At 43.8% G+C, this 23,614-nt stretch overlaps 1 protein-coding gene across 4 annotated transcripts in view; it reads left to right on the forward strand.

The window, feature by feature from the left end:
* The window catches only part of LOC146081123 (mitogen-activated protein kinase kinase kinase 3-like), a 155,783-nt gene that overhangs the window by 113,253 nt on the left and 18,916 nt on the right, over window positions 1-23,614 (forward strand). For 2 of the 4 annotated variants that reach the window (XM_083189096.1, XM_083189098.1), the window contains 7 exons: window positions 5,189-5,226; window positions 12,282-12,381; window positions 16,332-16,442; window positions 16,628-16,742; window positions 18,141-18,259; window positions 18,813-18,886; window positions 22,054-22,118. In XM_083189096.1, the coding sequence (XP_083045222.1) occupies window positions 5,189-5,226; window positions 12,282-12,381; window positions 16,332-16,442; window positions 16,628-16,742; window positions 18,141-18,259; window positions 18,813-18,886; window positions 22,054-22,118 (622 nt within the window). Of the gene's footprint in view, window positions 1-5,185; window positions 5,227-12,281; window positions 12,382-16,331; window positions 16,443-16,627; window positions 16,743-18,140; window positions 18,260-18,812; window positions 18,887-22,053; window positions 22,119-23,614 lie in introns of all 4 variants that reach the window. The other 2 variants (XM_083189094.1, XM_083189097.1) reach the window with 1 other exon arrangement.

Raw genomic sequence — 23,614 nt, forward strand, 5'->3', positions numbered from 1 at the left:
GGGTGCAGGGGAGAAATCATTCAATGGTCAACGACCATCAGATTATTTCTCCAGCGCTCGCAGATCTGATTGCGGAAGCAATCTGCTGATGTCAGCTGCCCGCCCCCTTCACCCGCATCAACGGGCGATTTGCATGGGAATACCCAGCGTTCTCATGGGAACACCCATGAAACGTTGGGCATTCCCATGGGCTGTGCGCCCTGCCACCGACCCATGCCCCCCCCGCGCGCCTGCACGGTTAGGTGCAAGTGGGTTGGTGAACATGTAGTTCGCCATGCCCGCTCACACCCTGCGCATGTGCAGATGCAAAACATCGAATGCACATGGGACCAAAGAAATTAGAATAACCCCCAGGTTGCGTTGTATTCTGAAACAGCATCTTGTGACTAATATGTTACATTTTAATAAATTATGGCTAATAATAATAATGTTTTGTTTTAATGTCACTATAACCAGGGATACGGAGCAGGTCTGTTGGCCTTACTGGGCTACACTGCGAATGTTCCCTTGGAAGGAAGAAGACCGTTTAGGCATTTGGTGCCATAGGGCCGATGCCATGGTAACTAAACTGTTGAGCCAATTCTGGATTGTAGGAAGGTTATTCTGGGAGACCTGCCCACATCAGACATTTTCTAGGTGTGATCACTGTGTGTGACTAAGCCGCATAATTTCAATAAAATGTTACACTACAACGCCATAGTATAAATATGTCATGTGCCACAGGCTTGTGTAGTTTGGCAGAAATATGCACTTACTACATCATGAAAGTATATATTGTATGGATTTACATGCACTGATTTTAAATGGAAAGGCAAAATAGTGCATACATAGGATACAAATGTTCCATTATATGCAAAGATATAGCCTAGAACAGCAATATATATATATAGGGTTATGCTGTGCGAGGGCCGGATTGAAATTAGCGTTAAAATACCAAAATCCATTGGGATTTTGAACGTCTGTATTCTACTGCCAGGATCGTGACCATTGTGATGATGAGCAGCGGGATTTTGTATACAACCTTAATAAATATGTCCTCAAGGTGTCGATATTATGGTCATAGAGGAGCGTACCTCACATATATATCGTAGTTTCCTAGTTCATTGCCTCTACACTAACTGGAAGTCCTTCCCTAGTGTCTAAACCTAACCCTCCCCCTGGCCTACCCTAACCCGCCCTGTATAATTACTCAAGTCTGGATTCTGGCATTGGTATACTCATCGATGTTGGGATTAAGGCACTGGGTTTCTGGCTACTAGTCAGGATGTCACCATCGGTATTCTGAAATACTGTAGTTGAGTGTGAATACTTAACTTTTGCCTCTTCTCCATTAATGAAATTGTTCATATATTAGCCCAGACTTGGTGGAAGACTTAATAACCGTTGGTAGACAGCAATGTAGAGCTGAATGTTTTTGTGCTATGAATGTACACTGATGCACAGTGTGTGTTCTTTAACCTCAAAATAACACCGTATTAGCAGTACAGACAAAAGTGCACTACCCTGTTTGTACACAGTATAATGTAGTGCAGTGTCTTATACACAATAAAGGATAGTGGGCCAGATGTGTCAAGCTTCAAACAGCGATAAAATGTAGAGTGATAAACAGCCAGCCAATCAGCTCCGATCTGTAATTTTTCAAACTCAGCCTGTGACATGGCAGGTAGGAGCTGATTGGCTGGTTCCATTGTATCACTTTTTGAAGCTTGATACAACTGGGCCAGAGTCTGGACAGTATTTTTAATAAATTTGAAAATGGCTGCTCAGCCCCAGCATCTTTGTGTATAGCGCCAATCCTCAGTGTCCATCTGTGCCCAGGTCTACTGTAGGTTATATCTTTCTTGATACACAGAAATAAGCTTTGTGCATACACCCTATAACAACCAAGATGCCAGAGACTGATCCTATAAAAGGTAATAAAGCTGTGTTCGAGCACAGAAATAAAAGCAGATATCTGTGGATCACATTGACAGGCCACACTAAAGCCACAAGGGTCTGGCCCACTTGATATAGGCAGGGCCGGTGCAAGGCAGGGGGGATGGGGCGCCCCGGTGCCCACCCGCTACACCAGGGGGGGGGGGCGCGGGCGCGGTCTGAGGGTTACCTGCGGCACCCCCAGCAACTTACAGAGCCCCGTCGAGTGCCTCAGTCCGGCTAATCTCAGCCAATCAGTGTGCAGCCAGTGTTTTCAAACCCAGAAGTGATGGACCGCAGCGGGCAGCACTTCACTCCGGCTGGGCGGTACAACGGGCGGCTCCCTCTCTCCTGGCCGAACGGCGGCACCCGACGGGGCTCTGTAAGTTGCGGTGGGGGCACCGCAGGTACCCCTCAGACCGCGCGGACCCCCTGCTGCATATAGCCCCCCCGCCGGATAGCACCACAGGGACCCCTCTGACCGTGGCCTGCGCCGCAGGGACCCCTCAGACAGCATGGACGGACCCCCCTGCTGCATATAGCCAGGGGGGGAGGAGTTCACCTCCGCTCACCTCCATCCGAGGGGGGAGGGACACCTGGCTCCGAACTGCCGTTCCCCAGTGGTGTCGCCCAATGCCTAAAGCTGCCTAGTGGTGGCGCCGGCCCTGGATATAGGAGATGAACAGCTGGGCATTATCTGATGTAGCCAATCACCTATGCATCTGATCCAACCAGTTACCCATCACTCGTCTTTGTTTAACCTTAATGAATAGGCCCCTTAGATAGTAGCGAAATCAAAGCACCGCTGATTCTTTGCCGAAGTCAGTATCATCCATACAGTGGAGATGCAGAATCAGCCCTCCAACATATTTACGGATAGAATTACAGTATGTAGGCCAGAATGCATTCTTGTGAAAAAAATACTAAGCAAAAATAATAGCAAGAGCTCTGTGCTCGATGCACTCATCGGTCCTCCTCTGCTGTCAGGCGGATGGCTCTATTGCTGCGCTGTTTGGGCAGCTGCCTGTGCAGGGGTTAAAGCTAAGTAAGAACAGCTGTATTATTCAGCTCAATAAGAGCAGATAGGAGGAACTTTCTCTCTTTCCTCCTCATGGAGAGAGAATGAGATTATGGAAACTTGAGGCTTTTATGTTCTAGGCTTTCAGACAAGTTGTAAATACATGAAATTCCTCAGGCCTCCCACACAACGCTGATTATTTTCCAATCAAGAGATTTGAGGTGTGTCACTGGGACATAAGTAACCAGCGCAGTTAGGCCACAAGATCAGCCCTGTTAAGGGGACATAAACAATATGCACTACATGCAGCCAATGTAATACATTATAAAGGCGTTACTGTAGTAAGTATCGGGCAATGATGGAGGATGGCAGAGTTTCATGTTTGGGCCTCAAAAGTATGTGCGTCTATAATTATATATTGTAAATAGGCGTTACTCATGCTGTACTATCTATTATATGTACACCTGCATGTCAGGTCTATATTGATATGTACCATACATTACTGTTCTCATATATACCTATCTACAGTATGCACTTCCCCTAGGTTATTGTACTGTAAAGCAAACCCCTCGCTCTAGGATTACTTCCCCATATGCTGGTGATAGAATCCATCACTGGTACTCCGTGGTATGGTCAGCACTAGTTACAATAAATTCATATCTATCCTGTAAAAGATGAATAGTTCACATTTGTCACATTTGTCACAGTTTACCCAGTAAAGAATGGTGTGGAGAAATCTGTTTCTATTCAACTGTGTTGCGTAATACTCAATTTAGAAAATGCTCACTGTAGGCTGCCATATTTATTAAAAAGTCTGTTCCACATACTCCGTCATACACCTGGATTGATAAAAGTTGCAGCAAACCTAGTTACCTTTGTAAGTAACACTGTACTAAGTAGGGGATGCGGTCATTAGGGCTACAAGCATTGGGTCGACAACCATTAGGGCGTCATGCAGGAAGGTCGACATGCCTGAAGGTCGACATGGGTTAGGTCGACACAAGCATTAGGTTGACATGAGGTTTTTCACTTCTTTTTGAGCCGACATGTGCCGACAGGCGGTATTTCATGCCCTACCATCCACTAGGGCATGGAAGGAGAATAATATAGTGTGCCGAGCATAGCGAGGCACCGTGCCCAAAGCATGTTGAGTGGACGTGGTGCTAGGTTTCAGTGTCCATGTCAACTGTGTCGAAATTCGGGACAAAAAAATGTGAAAAACCCCATGTCGACCCTTTGACTGTCAACCTTCCCCATGTTGACTTAATGCTTGTGTCAACCTAATAACCCTGTCATCCTTCAGTTATGTCGACCTGATGATTGTTCACCAACTTGCTGGAGACCTTACAGTGCTTTATCCAGGGCCGGTGCAAGGCTCCGGAGCGCCCCAGGCGAGGGGGGGGGGGGGGGTGGGGGGGCGACCTGCGGCGCTGTGTGATCTGGCGGCGGGGTCCCTGCAGTGATGCGCGCTATCCGGCAGCCAGGCGGCGGCGCGGGAAGCGCTGATGGGTTTGAAAACTCGCCGCACGCTGATTGGCTGAATGGCTGAATCTCAGCCAATCAGCATGCGGAATGTTTTCAAACCCAGCAGCGCTTCCCGCGCCGCCAGGCTGCCAGATAGAGCGCATCACTGCAGGACCCCGTCGCCAGATCACACAGCGCCGCAGGTACCCGGCACGGACACCCCTGCAGCCTCCATGCGAGAGGTGAGGGGCGAAGTGCCGCCCTCCAGTGGCCGGCGCCCTAGGCAAATGCCTAGATTTGCCTAGTGGTGGCGCCGGCCCTGGCTTTATCCTATGTTATAAAAAGAACATACATAATGATGCTCCCTCCACTCCAGTGCATCTGATTTGCTTCTAACGCCCTTCTCGCCCCAAGCAGCTGCAGCCTGTCACTCAAGCTGCAGCTACCCTGGCACTGTGACTGGGGGCGCAGCTGCATCGCAGCACATGCACACTGCAGTTCCGTCACTTGTGCAGTCCACTCACCATCAAAGTTGTACCATTTGGTTTGCGTACAATACTATATCTGTCTCTGAGCCAATTCTCAGGATGATACTGTAAACCATTGACACTGACGCAATTTGTGCCTACAATATTCTGCTGGCTGCTACTAAATTGTATTCTCCGCTCTTAAAAAAATTCCATGGAAAAAGAAAAATGATTCTTACATTATATATTAGCTGCTGCAATAATTCCACATGCTCATATGTCTGTGAAAGTGTAATTAACTGGTCTGTTCTCCTCTCTCCAGCAGGACGCCAGGATCAAGTTTGAATACAATGGAGAGAAAAGGTAGTTTCCCACTCCCACGTCACGTGTCACTTGTTGTAGCTGTGCATGAGAAGGGGTAAACCCTGCTGTCTGCACACAGATATGGGATTGCATGTTCGGAGATGTGTTGTTTACAGATTTAAAGCAAAGGTATATGCTGCTATGCCTACAAACAAGGTAACCAGGAGTCTGTTTCTGCAGTCACTATGAGGAGCGCTGCAATATATATATATATATATATATATATATATATATATATATATATATATATATATATATATATATAGGATTAAACCTTGCTAAATGTAATTTTACTACATTTTAGGAGGGGTGATTCAAATGATAGAAACCTAACTTTACTCAGAAAACCACCTGATAGTGACTCACATACATAGAATACCCCCGCCACACTTTAATTACGCCAACCTCCTGCTTGCACTACTATGTGGCATAATATGCTGATATGTCCGTGAGACAACAAAGGGGGGTGATAGGGATATGATAGATTGGGCCTGACATGATAATGAGAAGGAGGTTCTTCCTCTCACTATGACCACACTATGATGACCACAGTTCTAAGCTACACTGCTATTAATATTGACAGGGAGACACAGGTTTTGAGAGCAAGATATTAGCACATGTCAGTAGGGGGAGCAGGGGACACTTTCTTCATCCTTATTTCTGCCATATCCAAGTTCTTGGAGAACGTCTCCATTAGCGTTTAATGGCTGCATAAAAAGCATCAAACACACCGAGTGACTTGTGTTAAAGTTCTGATATCCCATAGTTCTTTAGCAGTTCTTTCTTATTACTACTTCTAGTTACATATCTATAGATTTAAGGTGCTCATACACTAGGGCAATTTGGGCCCTTTTTCTCAGATTCCGAGAGATCAGATGAGAAATCGCATGTGTCTAGCATTGGAGCCTGAAGATCGCACGGGCTGCACAATAGATTTATCAGAATCACAGGTGATATGATTGGCATTATAGCCCAGTACAGCCCATAAGATAAATCATATGGTACATGTGTATGCAGTAAGATTGATCACATTTCTCACGGCTTGATAAATGATCTCTTATAAAAGAAGCACTCAAGTACAAAATCTGACCTGTAGGACTCCCGGGAAGCTACCGGAGAATTCAATGGAACCCTCAGATAAGTCCCCCTAGTATATGGGCTCCTTTAGGTGCAGCGTAATATTAGGTTACATAACGCCTGTTCACTTGTCTTATAATACATTTTAGAATTTGTTTCATTGGAAAAGTTGTGGAGGGACATGGGATAGTTTAGAGCCGGCATGTTCAAACTGTGGCCCTCCAGCTGTTGTGAAACTACACATCCCAGCATGCCTTGCCATGGTGTTAGCATTCCCTAATAGCAAAACTGTGGCAAGGTATTATGGGATGTGTAGTTTCAAAACAGCTGGAATGCCATAGTTTGGACATGCCTGGTTTAGAGGATAGGTCGATTCAAACTATCCATGTAAAGTAGGCACTCCTGTGTTAGTTTCTGTGATCCACGGTTGTGGGGGAGATTTCTCAAACATTGAAGAGAGATAAAGTACCAGCCAATCAGCTTCCAATTGTCCTTGTTTTAAACACAGCCCATAAAATTCTAGCTAGTAAGCTAATTATATGGTACTCTCTCCCAGGTTTGAGACCTCTCCCCCTCTGTCCTGTACTTTCCATACAAGTAGCAAACAGAACAAGCATTGACATGTTTGCTGTCACAATACTGTTATTCTTTGATATCTATGCCCGATAGCTAGGTAAAGACACATTTAGAAGGCCTTGTTCAAATATTCAACATACACAATACACAGGCCAACAAGACACACATCGGTAGGTTCTAACACAAGTTCAAAATAAGGAGCTTGAATCAGTCAGAGATTGGTTTTGTGTTAGCCACAATCTACAAATGATATATATTTTGATAAAAAAGCCATTTATCTTTTTAAACAGAGACAGATTAGAGCAGTTGTTACATTAAAAATATATCCGTTTTACACAGAATTGTGTTTATTATGGTATCAGAGCTACAATAAATCTCAGCATGGGCTATTATCGAATGACTGCGCAATCAAACGGCTTGCATGCGCGAGCCATTTGTCCGAAGGAAGCCTGCGACGGCCAACCTCCGCAGGCTTCCCGCAGGGTGAGTGACACCCTGGAGGCAAAAACACAGCATTTTCCAATAGTGTCCCAGAAAACAAAGATATTTCCCGGTCATTGGAGGAGCGCTTCTCCCCACGGCATTACCGCGCTGAGTAAGTCAAGGCTTACTCGTCGATGGGTGCGGATGGATTCGCAGCCATGCACAGGAGCGGTGCGGCGGCAGGGCGACGTTTACCTAAACGATGGTCTCTGAAATCATACTACGCGATATTATAAACTATATAGCTAATTTTGGCTCTTCTGAGCTATAGTGTTTATAATATCACTTAGCCTCATTAACGAACCCCCTCGTCCACTGCCCGCATGCTCAATGTTGACTACAGTATATTGTCAAAGGCATGCTAGCAACAGGGGGTGGGTGATGTCACTGACCGATATCATTAATGATATTGTTCCGTGTGTATGCACTATATCGTTTGCCCGGGAGCTCCAACGATATTGTCAATGATATCGCTCCCGGAGCAAAGTATCTTGTGTGTATGAGGCTTTACATCTAAATGCAAATGAACCCCAAAGTATTTAGTAAGATTTTCTTGTTGATGAAAAGACACTAAAGGTCCATACACACTGGGCGACTATGCCCAGCGTGTATGGACAGCGATGATAGCCGCTTAGTGCATACACACCGAGCGGCTTTCCCCCTGCCCGGTGCCGACGGAGAGGGGGAGGACGGCGTTGCATAGTGGAGCGCTATGCAAAGCCGTCCTGAATGCCGCTCATCTGCTGGTATAACCAGCAGATGAACGGCTTTCCCAGCGGTGTAGCAGGAGTGCGCAGCAGCGCTCACCGCTCAGCTTGGCGGCTTTGAGCCGAAAGCCGCTCAAACCTGCTGTTTCGAGCGTCTTTCAGCTCAAAGTCGCCCAGTGTGTATGGGCCTTAAGCGTTTACTGTGTATGGTGTTAAAACTGGAATCCACCCTGTGTTTGCCTAGGAGTTAAATTAGCCATGTACTCCAATGGAACATCACCACTTTTGATTAATTTAGGGAACATGGAGTACATACTAATTAAGTAATCTTATAAACCTTGGAGTATGTAGAATTACAGTAACTAAGGCAACTTTACTAAGAAACCAAGAAGCAGATCGTGTACAGCACATATTTGACTGGGAATGAAAGACATTGGTTCTCACAATGTCAGACATACTGTATTATACATAAATACAGTAGGTTAACACCATCATACAAATTGGTTACAGATAAAAAGTAATAATCATCAGCGCAGTTATCACGTTTACGCTTGATGGCGATGAAGGGGAATATTGTGCAGTGCCCAGCAAAGAGTAAAAATATTCGGTACTTGTTTCCTAGCACGGCCACAATCGTGAGTAATCGTGTCCCTTACTTAAGGGACACGATTACCCACGATGGACCCGATTTCTTTTGAAATCAGGTCCATTTTGCCGGCTAGGATAAAATATCGGGGGCATCGCGTCGGTCGGGACCATTAACATTGGTCCCGACGCGACCGACGCGATGCCCCCGATATTTCCATAGACTTCAATGTTAAAAAATATTTTAACATTGAAATCTTGTCGGGAAGGTAAAATATCGGGGGCATCGCGTCGGTCGGGACCATTAACATTGGTCCCGACGCGATGCCCCCGATTTTTGCATAGGATTCAATGTTAAAAAAAATTTTAACATTGAAATGGTGTAAAAATGTCAAAAAATGTGAAATGGGTCCATATGACCCATTTCACATTATAGATGTCCCCGTCGTCGCCCCACGATAGACGCCAACCCGAAGCGTGGCAAGCGCAGCGAGCCCGCGAGGGGCGGCGGTATGCGTCCTCCGACCTTTTCATGCCCTACTATCCACTAGGGCGTGGAGTGAGAATAGAATAGTGTGGCGAGCGCAGCGAGCCACCGAGCCCGAAGCGTGGCGAGCGGACGCGGATACCTTCACAGTTATACGCGTCCCCTTGCGGGCTTCACAGGTGTCCGTGGCGACGCGGACACCTGTGAAGCCCGCGAAGGGACGCGTTTACCTGTGAAGGTATCCGCGTCCCCTCGCGGGGCTCGCCACGCTTCGGGCTCGGTGGCTCGCTGCGCTCGCCACACTATTCTATTCTCACTCCACGCCCTAGTGGATAGTAGGGCATGAAAAGGTCGGAGGACGCGTACCGCCGCCCCTGGCGGGCTCGCTGCGCTCGCCACGCTTCGGGTATGCGTCTATCGTGGGCTGCTGTTTACGCGCTTCAATTTGGGGGGGTTGGGAATTTTTTTCATTGAATACAATGTAAAATTGGGTCCCAGGGACCCAATTTACATTGGATTCAATGAAAAAAATCGGGTCAAAAATCGGTCGGTCGCGTTGATCGCATCGCATGCGACCAAATCGCATGCGATGCGATCGACCGATTTTTTTCAGCACGACCACCCCGATCTTAATCGGTGTGGCCGTGCTAGGAAACAAGTACCAAATATTCTTTGGGTAAACAGAAATTATTATTATTTATTTAAGCACCAGTGAGGGATCTTCGGTGGTTAAATAAAATAGCAGAGACATGATTGAGGTTTCCAAATAAATTGGAAACAGCTAAAGTGGTCTGATCTGCAGCGGAAAGTACTGCCAGAATGCCACCACCTACCAGCGCCATTTCTATTACTGGACATCAATATAAAAAGAGGCTTAACATGCCAGAGTCGTTAAACATTAATATGTCTCCACCATACACTCCAGACACAATAACAGTATTAGTGAATGATGGAATTACTTGCAAATGATCTGGACAAGAGAACAGGCAAATGTGACTCACTTCACCGATCAGAGGGGTGAGCAGTGCCAGTTCGCATACCACATCAATAGCCCCAATCTTCAGGGACGTTACTCAGTACAGTTTATTGAAGTTTGAAGTAAAATACATTTTGAGGTGCTCTTATCTACATTATTTTATCCGCTTTTGTGCCAGTCACTGGGTGAGATTTAATAGGATGAGAGATTCAGAAAGTGAGAGATTTGGGAAGAAATCTCCAGTTTTTTTAAAGCGGCAATCATTTACACTGCAAAACCAAACTGGTTTTTGCAGTGTAAATGATTGCTGCTTTAAAAAAAACTGGAGATTTCTTCCCAAATCTCTCACTTTCTGAATCTCTCATCCTATTAAATCTCAACCACTGTGTCTCTCCCTAAATCCATATACCTGCCCTGTTTCAGTCATACTTTTTCCAATTGAATTGTTTGCATTCTCCCTCTCCCATCAGTTTCCCTTCCACTCTTCTGCCCCAAAGAAGAGCAGGGGGAATATACACAATACAGAATTCATATGTTTGTGCACATTGGGCTAGGTGCAACTGGCAATATGGACAGTGTATGCGACAACTGCCAACTGCTCATGCACCAGGTCAGGCGTAAACTAGCTAGTGTACACGCATGGAGCACACTATCTGTTAATCAGGCGTTTCTGTGCGATAACTGGGAGATGACTGTTGATCGCAAGTAACTGATCAATCTCATGGTAGTGTGAGTTGAGCGATGTTATTACCCATCGTATGGCCAGATATGAGATGTCTGTTGTACACCTTGCTGATGTAAGCCCTGATACTAATAGCATTTGCAGACCTAAGAACAGAGGACAAGATAGGCTTCATAGATATGCATAGTTGTATTCTCGTATTGCCATCATGTACTAATCTAATTGGCAAAGGCAGATGGAAAAGTGCCCCACAGATGCACCGATGGGCCTGATTCTCATTTAGGAATAAAGTAAGAAAGAAAACAGATCATCTGTCATTCTGACACAGATCCCGTGAATTTATCCCCAGATAATAGGGAATAATTAAAATTGCAATATAGAGACCATATCTGATTGCTAACCCTTCAATTTAAAATCTTTACAAACTATTTCTACCTATTTTGTTAGCACTTTATTAAATGTTTATGTGTTGTGTATGTCATTATTTTAACCCCTAAAAATTTTGCCCTAGCAAAGAGGAGCCTCCACCACGGTCCTATACATTAAAAGACCGCAAGGATCCCTCCCTCTTTCCTTTCAAAGAAGAATCAATAAAAGTTTAAGTTTTAACATGTCATTGGTGTCCGTCTACAGTGCAAAGCCTTTTTCTTCTTCGCATAAACTCAGTACTGCACTGCAGGTGGGGCAGATGTAAATTGTGCAGAGATTTAGATCTGGGAAGGGCGTGTCCAAACTCAAATCTAAATTGCAGTGTAAAAATAAAGCTGAGCGGAGCGGACCATGACCTGTGATTCCACACAATGGAAAGGAACACAGACATCAAGGCCCCCTCTACCCTTTTAAAAATAAACCAATAAAGGTTAAGTTTTAAATAAAACAGAAATCAAACTCTTTGGTGTGCATCCACCGAGCAAACTCTTTTCTTTCTTCATACTACCTAAAAATAAAGCTGCCCAGTGTTTGTTTGCTACCTGCAAAAGCAGACCGTATTCACCCTGCATGCAAACAAAATGTATGTATTTGGACCCTTGCAGTGTAGCATGGTTTGTCCAATCATCCCTTAACTGTCATTTTTCAAACATCGCTGATTGGCCGGTGGGTTATCACCTTGTACTTCTCTCCATGTTATCTCTTCACCAGGCTTAATACATGTGCCCCTAAATGTGGGACAAAAGGATATCTTGGTCTACTGACCCCCGATACATTGTCCCATCGGGAATTGGGCCGGCTGTATACACATCGTTCTGATCTGTACCCTGCCTTAATAGCCAAGGGCAAAGTTCAAGGTTTTGTATAAAAGAGTAAACAAAATCTTGATCTTTGTCCATGGTTTGTTTACACCTTTAATAGGTATTTGGTGTAATTCTCTCATGAACATGAACCTTTGACAGTATTGTTACTGACTGCAGTGTGTATTATTGACTGCAGTGTGTATGTTACTGACGAGTGTCACCAATGGTTATTTATTTTCACCCTTTTCAGAATTATCGAGTTCAGGAGGCCAATAAAACTCAAGGATGTGCTGCAGAAAGTTACAGATGTCTTTGGGCAAACAATGGACTTGTACTATGCAAACAATGAGGTAATGTGTGCTTCGTGTCACTGGAGGGGCACATCCCGGTGCTGCTAGCGTGCAGTGACTGCATTTCCTGGTGCTCTCTGTCAGTCACTATCTAGTCATGATGGACTCCTGAGAGTTCTGCAGCAGCTTGCATACCCAGGCAACGTGCACTACAATGTCTTATACATTCTGGCAGCTTAAATAGTAACACTATAGATGTGGCTGCACATTGCTGGTAGTGCCTCTATTTGCATTTGGTGGCTCATTGCTATTTCCTTTTTCAAAATCTTTTTTTAAAACAATTGTTTGCTAACTAATAATAGGGTCATTAAGGTGTGGTCGCACCTGTGATATCATACGCAGAGTACCGATGTTCATTACTTTGTGTATGCGCAGGACCTGTTCTGCCCAATCATCTTATGCGGTACTGCGTTCTATGTGGAAGGACCCTCTGGCGCAGAACGTGTCCTTTAAATGAGCGAAGAATGGGAAATCTGTATGCAGGATTTGAATTAGCCCCGCTTTTATTAGTAACAGTAGCTCCAGAGCTGAACAATAAGATCTTAAAGTTGAAGCCTTTCAACCAAAAACAATCCACAAGGTAATACGTATTGCTCTCTGAGAAGACCTATGGAAAAATTGGTGGTAACTGAAGGGTAGATGTATGAAGCAGTGATAAGGGAGGAGATGGGATAACGTGCCTGGTACTTTATCACCGGCCAATCAGCTCCTGACTGTTACTTTTTAAAGCCAGCCTGTAACTTAACAGTCAGGAGCTGATTGGCTGGTGATAAAGTACCAGGCACTTTATCCCTTCTCCTCCCTTATCACTGCTTCATACATCTACCCCCGAATTAGATCCTGGGGGCCCATTAAACTAAAGGGTGAGATTTTATAGCACCGTCCAAATATAACACATGGAGGTGTTGCCCATTGCAACCAATCAGATTCTAGCTGGCATTTGGTAGATGGGTGAGGGAAGCTCTGTAAGGTAAGTGGGAATGAAGCCACGCTGAGACTCTGGTGGTGGGGAAGCATCTTTCTTTCTGAGACCTAACAATATATAAGCTAAAACTACAGACTCGATTGGCTAGTTTACCATGGTTAGAAATTATTATACTGTAACAAAAAATCATATTTTACCTATCATTTATCAAGTATATTATATGAAATGATAGTCAGAATCTGATTGGGCACTATGGCCAACACCTTATTAGTAAGTTTGATACCTCCCCATCTCTCTGTGAGCAGTAAGATAGCCGATAGCTCGCCATCAGAGTATTCAACTGCCTCCCCTTCATTCGCCGTTTCCACCTTGCTGTGGCTTTGTATACCGCCCGTTATGTTATCTTTCTCTGTGATCTTTAAAAAAAAAGTCATGTCTCGTGATGTAATATTCTGAGCAGGAATCAAAACTGACTTTACATCATTTATGTGAAACCCCCTTATACAGACAGAAGTGAAGTCACTTTTTCTGTTCTGTCTGTACCTACTCCATGTTCTTGTGGAGAGTGTCCTAGTGTACACAAATCTTTTGACGATAAAAGACATTGAACAGATCAGAACCTAGGATTCTCTACTTGTATACATTTTTTGTAGAGTCTCTCATAAGTTTTTGGCAAGAAAGACGAATTGAAATACAACTGAATTCACCTTATTTTATAGCCCTGGATCCATGTTTCAGAATTGTGGGTGATCCAAAAGATCCTCTCATCATGAATTTGAAAGAAATCTCTTTTTTTTAGAGTCAGCAAAAGTTCTGGGCCAGTTGCACTAAGCTTCAAAAGTGATAACATGGAGAGTGATAAACAACCAACCAATCAGCTCCTGCCTAACATTTTTCAAACACAGCCTTGTACATGGCAGGTAGAAGCTGATTGGCTGGCAGTTTATCACTCTCGATTTGATCACTTTTGAAGCTTAGTGCATCTGGCCCCTTGTGAGTAGACTTTCTAGTACTGAGCCAGAAGGGGACAAAACAAAAGCACCGTTCCCAACAAGATTCAGGTCCATTTTTTGTATTATGGAAGCAAATATAACACGTAGTAGAACTTTTTTTTATTATTATTATTATTTCTATTGGTTGAGGTGGGCTGGACGAGGTGTAAGAACCCTGGATTGAAGGTGTTGATCTCCAGGCTCTTATAGAAACAATCCACTCTCTAGGTTGTAGATCTCAGCAAGTGTACCCCTGTAACACATTAGTGACCTGGTTGATCAATAGTGAGGATTTTGCAATTGATCTCTGTTTTTTTTATGCCATTGTCAATATGTTCATCCTCTGATGAGGTAATTGTATAGGAGGCATACTTCTCTGACTACTGGAGAAATTATGACATTTTGGGGTGGAGGACTGGTGGGTTTTGTCACTTGTTCTCATTCGCTGGTGTTAAATTTATTTTTTCTTAATGTTCTCATTGGTTGCTCATGGTAGTTCACAGGTGTGAGAATTGCACCTCTCACTAGAGTTAACCAGGGTTGGACTGGCCCACAGGTGTACTGGGGAGATGCCTACTGGGTCCCACTGTCAGAGAGCCCTTACTCCTTTCTCTAGGATTCAGTAACTGGGTGGAGCACCATCATGGATTAACTTGTTGCTTGTTTTCTTTTTATGGAAACTACACCAAGATTAGCTCTCCTGCCAAGAGGGTGGTCCTAAAAGCCTCCTTTATAACGGGGCCCTGTATTTTGAATGTCCTCTCTTATGGTGGGCCAAGTCCCTATGTCGTGACTGAAAGGCTTGGGCCTACTTCCACTATATAAACTGGTGGGCCCTTTATGCCTCTGTCCAATGCTGTAATCAACCCTTTGCACTCACCAGTGGTGCCAGTCTTGTTGGCCGTGCTGGCTTTATCTGTGCCAGTTTTAGCCTAAACAATGTAGGTAGCGGAAAAGTCTACCGCAATTATGTGATTAATTGTAAATTGAATACTCTGAATATGAGTGGTCAGCCACTACACACAACATTATAGCATTACCCTTACTTGGTGGTTCACATTACAAATGCCACACTGCAAGAGAGAGCCTGCTGTAGCCACACCATATTGTTTATATTCCGGGTAAACAGAAGCCTTGCTTGATTGATTTCTTAAAATGTTAAACTGTAAAATGTAAACAGAGCAGGAAATGGCACCAGCAACCTTACTAAACACATTAACGGTTTAATCGTGAGCACTAATTCACCATTTGTTTTATTTTAGTAATAACAAAACATGGTGTAATAAAATATCTGTTGTAATCTAGCAAACAAAGATTATAACCAAGTCCCGCTGTTTGTGGCTCATTTTGGCATTCGTACGGGATAAGTTGTTTTGGCATTAGCAAACATTTTCCGGATAGTATTACCTGGCTTGTAATATGATATTAACTCTTTGAGCGCCAAGTGAATTTATCAAAAGAGGTGTGAAAATTGCCAAGCAAACATTTAATTTCATCATAATGTCCTAATGTTTATCTTATATAGGAACTATCCTTTTTTACACACATTTTTTTTTTAAATTTATATAACACATGTAAGCGATGCTGGCATTTTTAGTGGATATTTTGAGCATCTCTCAGATATTGGCACTCAAAGGGTTAATACCCACACTGTAAAGATTTTTTTTTTTTCAATTGGTTTCTAGAAATGACTTGAATTTGAGCTGGTTTGTTTCATCACTGCGCCCTCTGCTGGTGTTCCAACACATTTCTCAAGATGTAAAAGTCACAAAGCTGAATGATTTGGAATAGAGTCCATGGGTCCTCAAACTGCGGCCCTCCAGATGTTGTGAAACTACAATTCCCAGCATGCCTTGCCACCGTTTTAACACTCCCTTATAGGAAAACTGGGGCAAGGCATGCAGGGATTTGTAGTTTCACCACACCTGGAGGGCCGCAGTTTGAGGACCCATGGATTAGACTATACAGAGCTATACAACTGTGATATTTGTGGATAAGGTGTTTAATAACTGTTTATCCTGGTATGTTTACAGCTCCTTGTCCCCCTCAAGTCCCAGAATGACTTGGACAAAGCCTTAGAAAACATGGACATGTGCTCTCACAAGAACTTGAAGATAATAGCGAAAGTGCCAAATAAAAACATAGTAAGTAGAGTTTCTGTTCTCAGTGGGCTATAAATAAAAATCTAAATCTGTAATTTATTTTACAAATGATTTCATGGATGACTAAATTAAAGTGTAATACTCGTCACTTATAAATGGCGAATACAGCTGTAGTCCGTTACATAGAGCTTTGAATGACTGCAGTAACTTGGTCTTGTCATTCATAGTACCTCCAGCCAATTGGATCAAGGCAACACCATGAAATGAGGATATCAAAATCCATGGGAGACATATTGGGTTCTTTGTATAAAGATTCTGGAAAGAGCAGAAAATGTTCCACAGGTAAGTACGGCAATATTCTTCCCTAATTCAATTCAGTGCAATGTGGTCAACTGCTGGCATTGCAGTAGATTTTGGTACCCCAACATTGACAAGTTCTCTAACTTAATGTGGCCACACACGGCTGTGCGATGTGTGCTTTGAGGTGCGCGCTCCCGCGGCACCTCATCGCACAGTACAAACAGTATGGGCTGCACATACGTTTTGTACTTAGTTTTTATCGCATCGCATTGCATGCACAACGCATGCACAAGGCATGCAATGCGATGCGTGCTAGTTAAGCACAGAACGCACACCCGCATCGGGACGTGTATGGGTGGCATTAGTCTTCAGGACCCCACACAGTTCATGTTTTCCAGGTCGCCCCAGCAGGAGCACTGTGTATAACCAATAGTCACATTTTAAAAATCCACAGGTGACCTGAAAAACCTGACCAGTTTGGGGTCCTGGGGATTGAGTTTGAGAACCTGTGCACTAGACAATAAAGGCACCATTCGAGCAAAGTTGGTTGGCAGGTGTGTGCACCCGATATGTCTGTGATCGATGTTTATAGACACATCTGACATCTAAAGATATATCTGCTGATCTGGTTGTGTGTGGGTAGTTTATATATATTTTTTGCTTTTAATGAGTTGGCATACAGACGGAGCTGCACTTAATTCAACCCGCCGGCACGCCAGACTGTCTCTGTGCGCCATTTGCTGAGACGGGAATGTGCCAGTGTCTCACACACACACACACGTGCGTCCCACTGTACACTTACAGCTTATACATGTCGCATTGACTACAGAGCACTGTTCTTCCAAGGATAAAATCTTTCTGGCAGCAACAACAATGACCTGAGAACTGGCTGATGTAACTTATTAATAGAAAAGCTCTAGAACTGGTTTTCCTAATGAAGTATATTGTGCAGTATAATTACATTTAAGTGTACTCGGTGGATGAAACATTTTGGTCAGGTTACAATTCTCTCCTTTGAGAATGACCAGGTCCCGCTATACAGTAGCAGAGTGTGACTCTCACTGCCATCTAATAGTCAGTTCTCCGGGCATTGTATCAGGGAATATTTCAATAACCACCTGGTCGTCCATGTCCTGTTATTGGACAGGTGAACCCTAATACAGTTTTGTCTATTGGACCACAAAACCCATGTATGGAGGAAAGTGCAGTAATGTGATTATCAGTACTCCGCAGATGAATTCCACCTGCACAGTGCCAGCTATAGGGTATTCTACAACACCAAGTTACGTTCCCCTGTTATCCTAGTTGGCTGGACAAAATGGGGATTATAAACACATCTCAGGAATTGCTGTAATAGGTTCCTTCTTTTCCAATCCATCCCCTACTTCATGAAACGCCAGTATTGCAAACAAACGTTCTGTCGTCTTCTCCCCCTGACAGGATCCCTACACACTGGACGGAGTTCTCCCCCTCCGGGCAGCGTTCCTGATGAACAGCAGCAAATTGCCCGCCAGAAATCTATTACCAGCATCAACAGTGAGGGAGAATTCATTCCTGAGGTAAATCACCCGTGTGCTGGGATGATCTGCATTAGTGTCTACTCACTGCATTGTGGTTTTGTTTTCATACGTGACATTAAAACAGAAATATTCCAAAAACTGTGTTTTTTTTGGTACTTGTTTCCTAGCACGGCACCCGTCTCGTTGATTGTATGCCTTAAGTTTAAGGTACTTAAGGCATGCAATCAACGCGATGGACCCGATTTTCTGTCACTCAGCACTTAATTTGCAGGTGAAACAGAAAATCGCGTTGATCGCGTCCATTGCGGCTATTCAATTATTTGAGTTTTGCTAATAAAGTTGTATTATTATAAAGGGGGAGATTTATCAAAGCTTGGAGAGAGAGATAAAGTATCAACCAATCAACTCCTTTCATTATTCAAACATAGTTTGTGTTTGGTTTAATAAATCTTCCTTAAAGGTTCCAACAGTAGCTGGGATGATAACATTTCTTAGATCATTTGTCCTGTATTACTAGACCTAACATACATTAGTACATTGATATTCTGTGTTGCTAGAACCTACACTACAGTATCTCTGTCTCTCTCCTCAGGTGTTGGACTCTTTTATTAGTCCTAGTGGTTCCCTGTCTAGTAGCTGCCAGTCCCTGGATCAGTCATTGGACAGGTATGTCGGTCACTCACAGCCACTTTTACACATTACTAAATGAAAATAAAAGTCTTTCAGTAACACATGACATGGAAGTATTTGCCAGTTAATAACAATGTCAAATTGTCACAATAGACAACAGCATCCATATAAATACAAAGCAGAGAGTAGATTGCATGACACTATAATAACGTACCCAGGAAGTTTGGTTTCAGTGTTTAAAGGGGCATACACATGGGGAGATTTCAGCCCCATTTTTAAGCGATCTGACTAGATCGCTTAGAAATTGAGCACTGGTTGCTCCGTGTGTATGCCTTGCAGCGATGGACAATGCCTGGTGCCGCGCATCACTGTCGCCCGCAGGGAAAGCCAGTGCTTGCACTGGCTTTCCTGCTAGATCACGTGGCTTTACCTATAAACAGTAGGCAATGCCCCACTCAGCGCGATTCCTCAGCACACAGCATTACGGGGGTATCGCTGGTGTGCTGAGCGATCGTTCTTAAGCCCATTGCTTAGCACAAAGGATGGGTTGCCCCGTTTGTATGCCTCTTAACATTTAGCATACAATAATTGTTATGTTATATTATTATTATTATTATTATGATGTAATAAAAATGTGCACTTAAATGGAATTTTTAACAAGAGCCCTAGTGTGTCACATTGCGTTAACAACATTGCTGTTTAAACAAACCATAAATCCACAGTCTATCAGTGACATGAATAGATAAGGTCATGTGATCTGCAGGGTATCGGGGAGATTTATCAAGTCTCAGGTTCTGACATTCTATAGGCTGTTCTAGAACAATGCCAGATAGAACCTGATTATTTTCATTGACTTCTCTACTTCATCTTTCTGAAGGTTTGCTAAATCTCCCCCTGTGTTCCTTGGAGACGGAAGTGTAGTGTGTCCATAGGAAACAGAGAACCTTGGCCCATAGCTGGGTGTCTCCTGGGTAAACATTCCTCAGATAACAGAGGTGGCTGCTCCTAGTTTAGTGACAGTCTTAACTGAATGATAGCACACACGCGCAAATACTATATAGACAAACCTACAGAGTTGTTTCCGGACATGTAGCAAATGTGTAAGTGCTAAATAAATGTTGTGTCTGATTTTTTACAATAATACATTGTTCCTTCATTTCTTATGTAATAAATGAGCTACAGCCATTTTTGCAGGTATTACCATATTTATTGTTTAAATGTTGACGTTTGGGTGGCAGTGTCAGACTGGGGCATGAAAGGCCTAACAGGGGAATGCAGCTGTAGGCGCACCTGTTTATGAAATGGCACCAGCCTGCACTGCCATTAGGGACCATGTACCTGGCCCTCCAATAGTAACAATGTATGATTTAAGTAAATGGCCTGGAACCAGGTAGTGGAGTCCATGGGGGTTTTGGTGGAAGCACTCTGACAATGGGAACGCCCAGCGTTTCATGGGAATTTCCTTGCAAATGCTAGGTGTTAGGAAAAAAATATTTTGTATCCCAATTGCACACTGAGTGAGAAATATACACATAAATGCTAGGTGTTCCCATGTAAATGTGGGAGTGATGTGGTCTGCCCTGTCTTTGGTCCAGGACCCACAAATATAGGTCAGTCTCCAATGACTTATATTTGCGAGCCTTGGAGAAATCATTTGATGGTCGGTGAGACGGGACGGCGCAACAACTGCTCGGTAAGCTGCGAGTTTCGCAGCTTGCCAAGCAGATCAGAATCAGCGCCTATGTACATTAGAGTTGTGCAGATTGTCACACACAGCCTGTTAAGTAGCTTAATAAATACTCTTTAGAAACTGTTTTGATAAAAAGGTTTTAAAAAATGAGGCTTCAGTGTTTCTGAATGTGGGAAGCGCTAGAGTAAATCCAGCCATACTTAATCTGTGTGTGTGATGGAGACTGAACGCAAATCTAAGAAAGAAATATTAGTGTGTACAGAAGAGGGAGAGTATTGTTAATGAGGGCAACATGGCCCCCACTTACCGCTCCGTTGCTGCCTGCCACCAGCATCGACACTGTGCTCATATCGACGGGTACACACTATGCGATGATTTAGGCTAAATTACACTTTATTTTAACTAACGTATAGCTAATAGTATAGTTAACCTGATGAGAGACAAGAGATGGATAAACTATGTAAAGTGAAAGTGCTAAATACCATTGTACAGTATGTAAAGGTGGTTGTATACATACAGTTATCTATTCACTGACGGCAATTTGTACTTTAGAGCTTCAATGTGGCTCAGATGATATAATGCGTAGTCACCTCTGTGCCTTAGTTTCAGGGTAGGTGTGCCAGGAAATGTACTTATAGGATTCTGGTTTTATCAACCATCTATTCTTCAACTTTAATCTACTGATGTTCTCATTTACTTAAAAGGCATTTATTAAATGCAAACAAGTACATTGCTAGCCTGTCGGTACACATATTGGGAGTTGTAGGGCTCCATCGTCCACCAGAACATTGTTGTGGATGCGCCAGCCCGGTGACAAATGGTGTGATTCAGAGTCACTCGCTACACCTACATTCATACAAACCGCCACACGTGTGCCCTGATTTTATTTGTACAGTCACATGGTAGTAAAAATATCATGTGCATTTGTGGACCGTGCCTGGGATATAACAGAGGGGTGGCTGAAAAGACTGAGGACCAGATGTATCTAGCTTCAAAAAGTGATAGAGTGTAGAGTGATAAACAACCAGCTAATCAGCTCCTACCTGTCATTTTTCAAACCCAGCCTGTAACATGGCAGGTAGGAGCTGATTGGCTGACTGTTTATCACTCTTCATTTGATCGCTTTCTGAAGCTTGACGCATCTGGCCCTGACAGAGATATTGCTGTTTGCTGGTGTCTCAGTCCCTTCACATTTGGATGTACACCAGGAAAGGGGAATGTAACGGTGTTAGCATAAAGACACGGGTGCGACTGCAGCAAACAAAAAAATCATCTTAATACTTGGAAGTTGTGTCTGCTCTACACTAGCTATAAATAGGGCAATCTATGTCATGTATGTGCAGATCTTATGCAGGTCTTTCCTCGTATCTCACAGTATGTGGAAGTCCAGCTTTGTCAGATCTCTGAGGCCCAGGCAGCACAAGTTCACTCTGTTTTTCCTGTAACAGTACTGTGGTTATGTTATTTCTGGGGAATCCCTGTGTAACACAACGGTTCTTGTCTTGGCTTTCAGCCCAGTTTATTCTACACCAGTTCCAAGAAGAAACGGCCTGCACAAAGACAGCTTTGATTATTTAGGTAAAGACGTTCACTACATTCATCTTTCATGTTGGCAAGAAATGAAGCAGAAATGTCAGCTAGGTGTGATGTCATAGGTGTGCAGCTAGAGAACAGGGAGGAGAAGTGGGGAGTGGATTTTATGGGGTTCAATATAAAGTGGTCACAACGAAGCAGGGTAAAGTATGCTTAGTATCAAATGAAAGGGTCAGGACATCTATAGAAATCAACACTTGTTAAGCTAGAGGCAATAGCCCATGGTATTTATATTATACAGTGCTTTATTCCAATGAGAAATCTGTACAATGCCAAATGGTAGTGAGACAATGGCCCTTATTCAGATCTGATCGCAGTACAAATTTGTTCTCAAAATGGGCAAAACCATGTGCACTGCAGGTGGGGCAGATGTAACATGTGCAGAGAGAGAGTTACATTTGTGTGAGTTATTTGTTTCTGTGCAGGGTAACTACTGGCTGCATTATTTTTACACGGCAATTTAGATTTCAGTTTCAGCACACCCCACCCAAATGTAACTCTCTCTGCACATGTTACATCTGCCCCACCTGCAGTGCACATGGTTTTGCCCAGTTTGAGAATAAATTTGTACTGCAATCAGATCTGAATAATGGCCAATATTCTTATAGGCCCAGTCCTCCTTGGGTCACATGCAGCCCTGCAAGCCCTCACCAGTGGCCCAAGTCTCGTTCCAGCTTTATTTTTGACCTTTAACATTTGTTTTGATTTCCTATTGATGGTATTACAGATAGGTGTCTCCTGAATACATGTGACGTTTACATGTATTACTGATATTTAATGTAATGTATGGCCCTTTGGACCACTCAGCACAGCTCCTGAGGTGTATCAGATTGCCTGTCACAGCTCTAGGGCATATGGACTCCAGAGCAGTCTTTATCTCTTGACTTAAGGTGACCATGCTGTGTTAAGGTGGAGGTGCCTGTGTTGAGCAGCGTCCTTCCAATCCTACCACATCCTACCTGGTGCCGACAATGTGGGTTTCCACTACTATGCACCGCCATTTGCCCAGCGATAATCAGTAAAGTGGCACAGTGCCAGAGATTTTGCTTTGACTACGTAGTGCCATCTGTCTGGATATGTCACTGAGAAGATGGCATGGCGTGACTATGTGGTGCCATCTGTCTGGATATGTCACTGAGAAGATGGCATGGCGTGACTATGTGGTGCCGTCTGTCTGGATATGTCACTGAGAAGATGGCTTTGTGTAGGCTGGAGGAACACACTTGCCTGTACTAGGTTAGCATGCTCTGGGTAAAGGGTGTGTGGGTTCCCGATGACCCAGGGGCCTGTGTATGCCGCACACCCTGCAACCATTATAAATACACATATGACTGTACACAATGGCCCTTATGCTGGTTCATTCACAAAGGCAAATTCCTTCTCAAATGGACAAAACCATGTGCACTGCAGGAGGGGGGGCAGATTTAACATGTGCAGAGAAAATTCGTTTTAGGGGAGTTATTTTGTTTCTGTGCAGGGAA

The sequence above is a fragment of the Crinia signifera genome, chromosome 5 (genome assembly GCF_055691185.1).
Source record: "Crinia signifera chromosome 5, ASM5569118v1, whole genome shotgun sequence".
Classification (NCBI taxonomy): domain Eukaryota; kingdom Metazoa; phylum Chordata; class Amphibia; order Anura; family Myobatrachidae; genus Crinia; species Crinia signifera.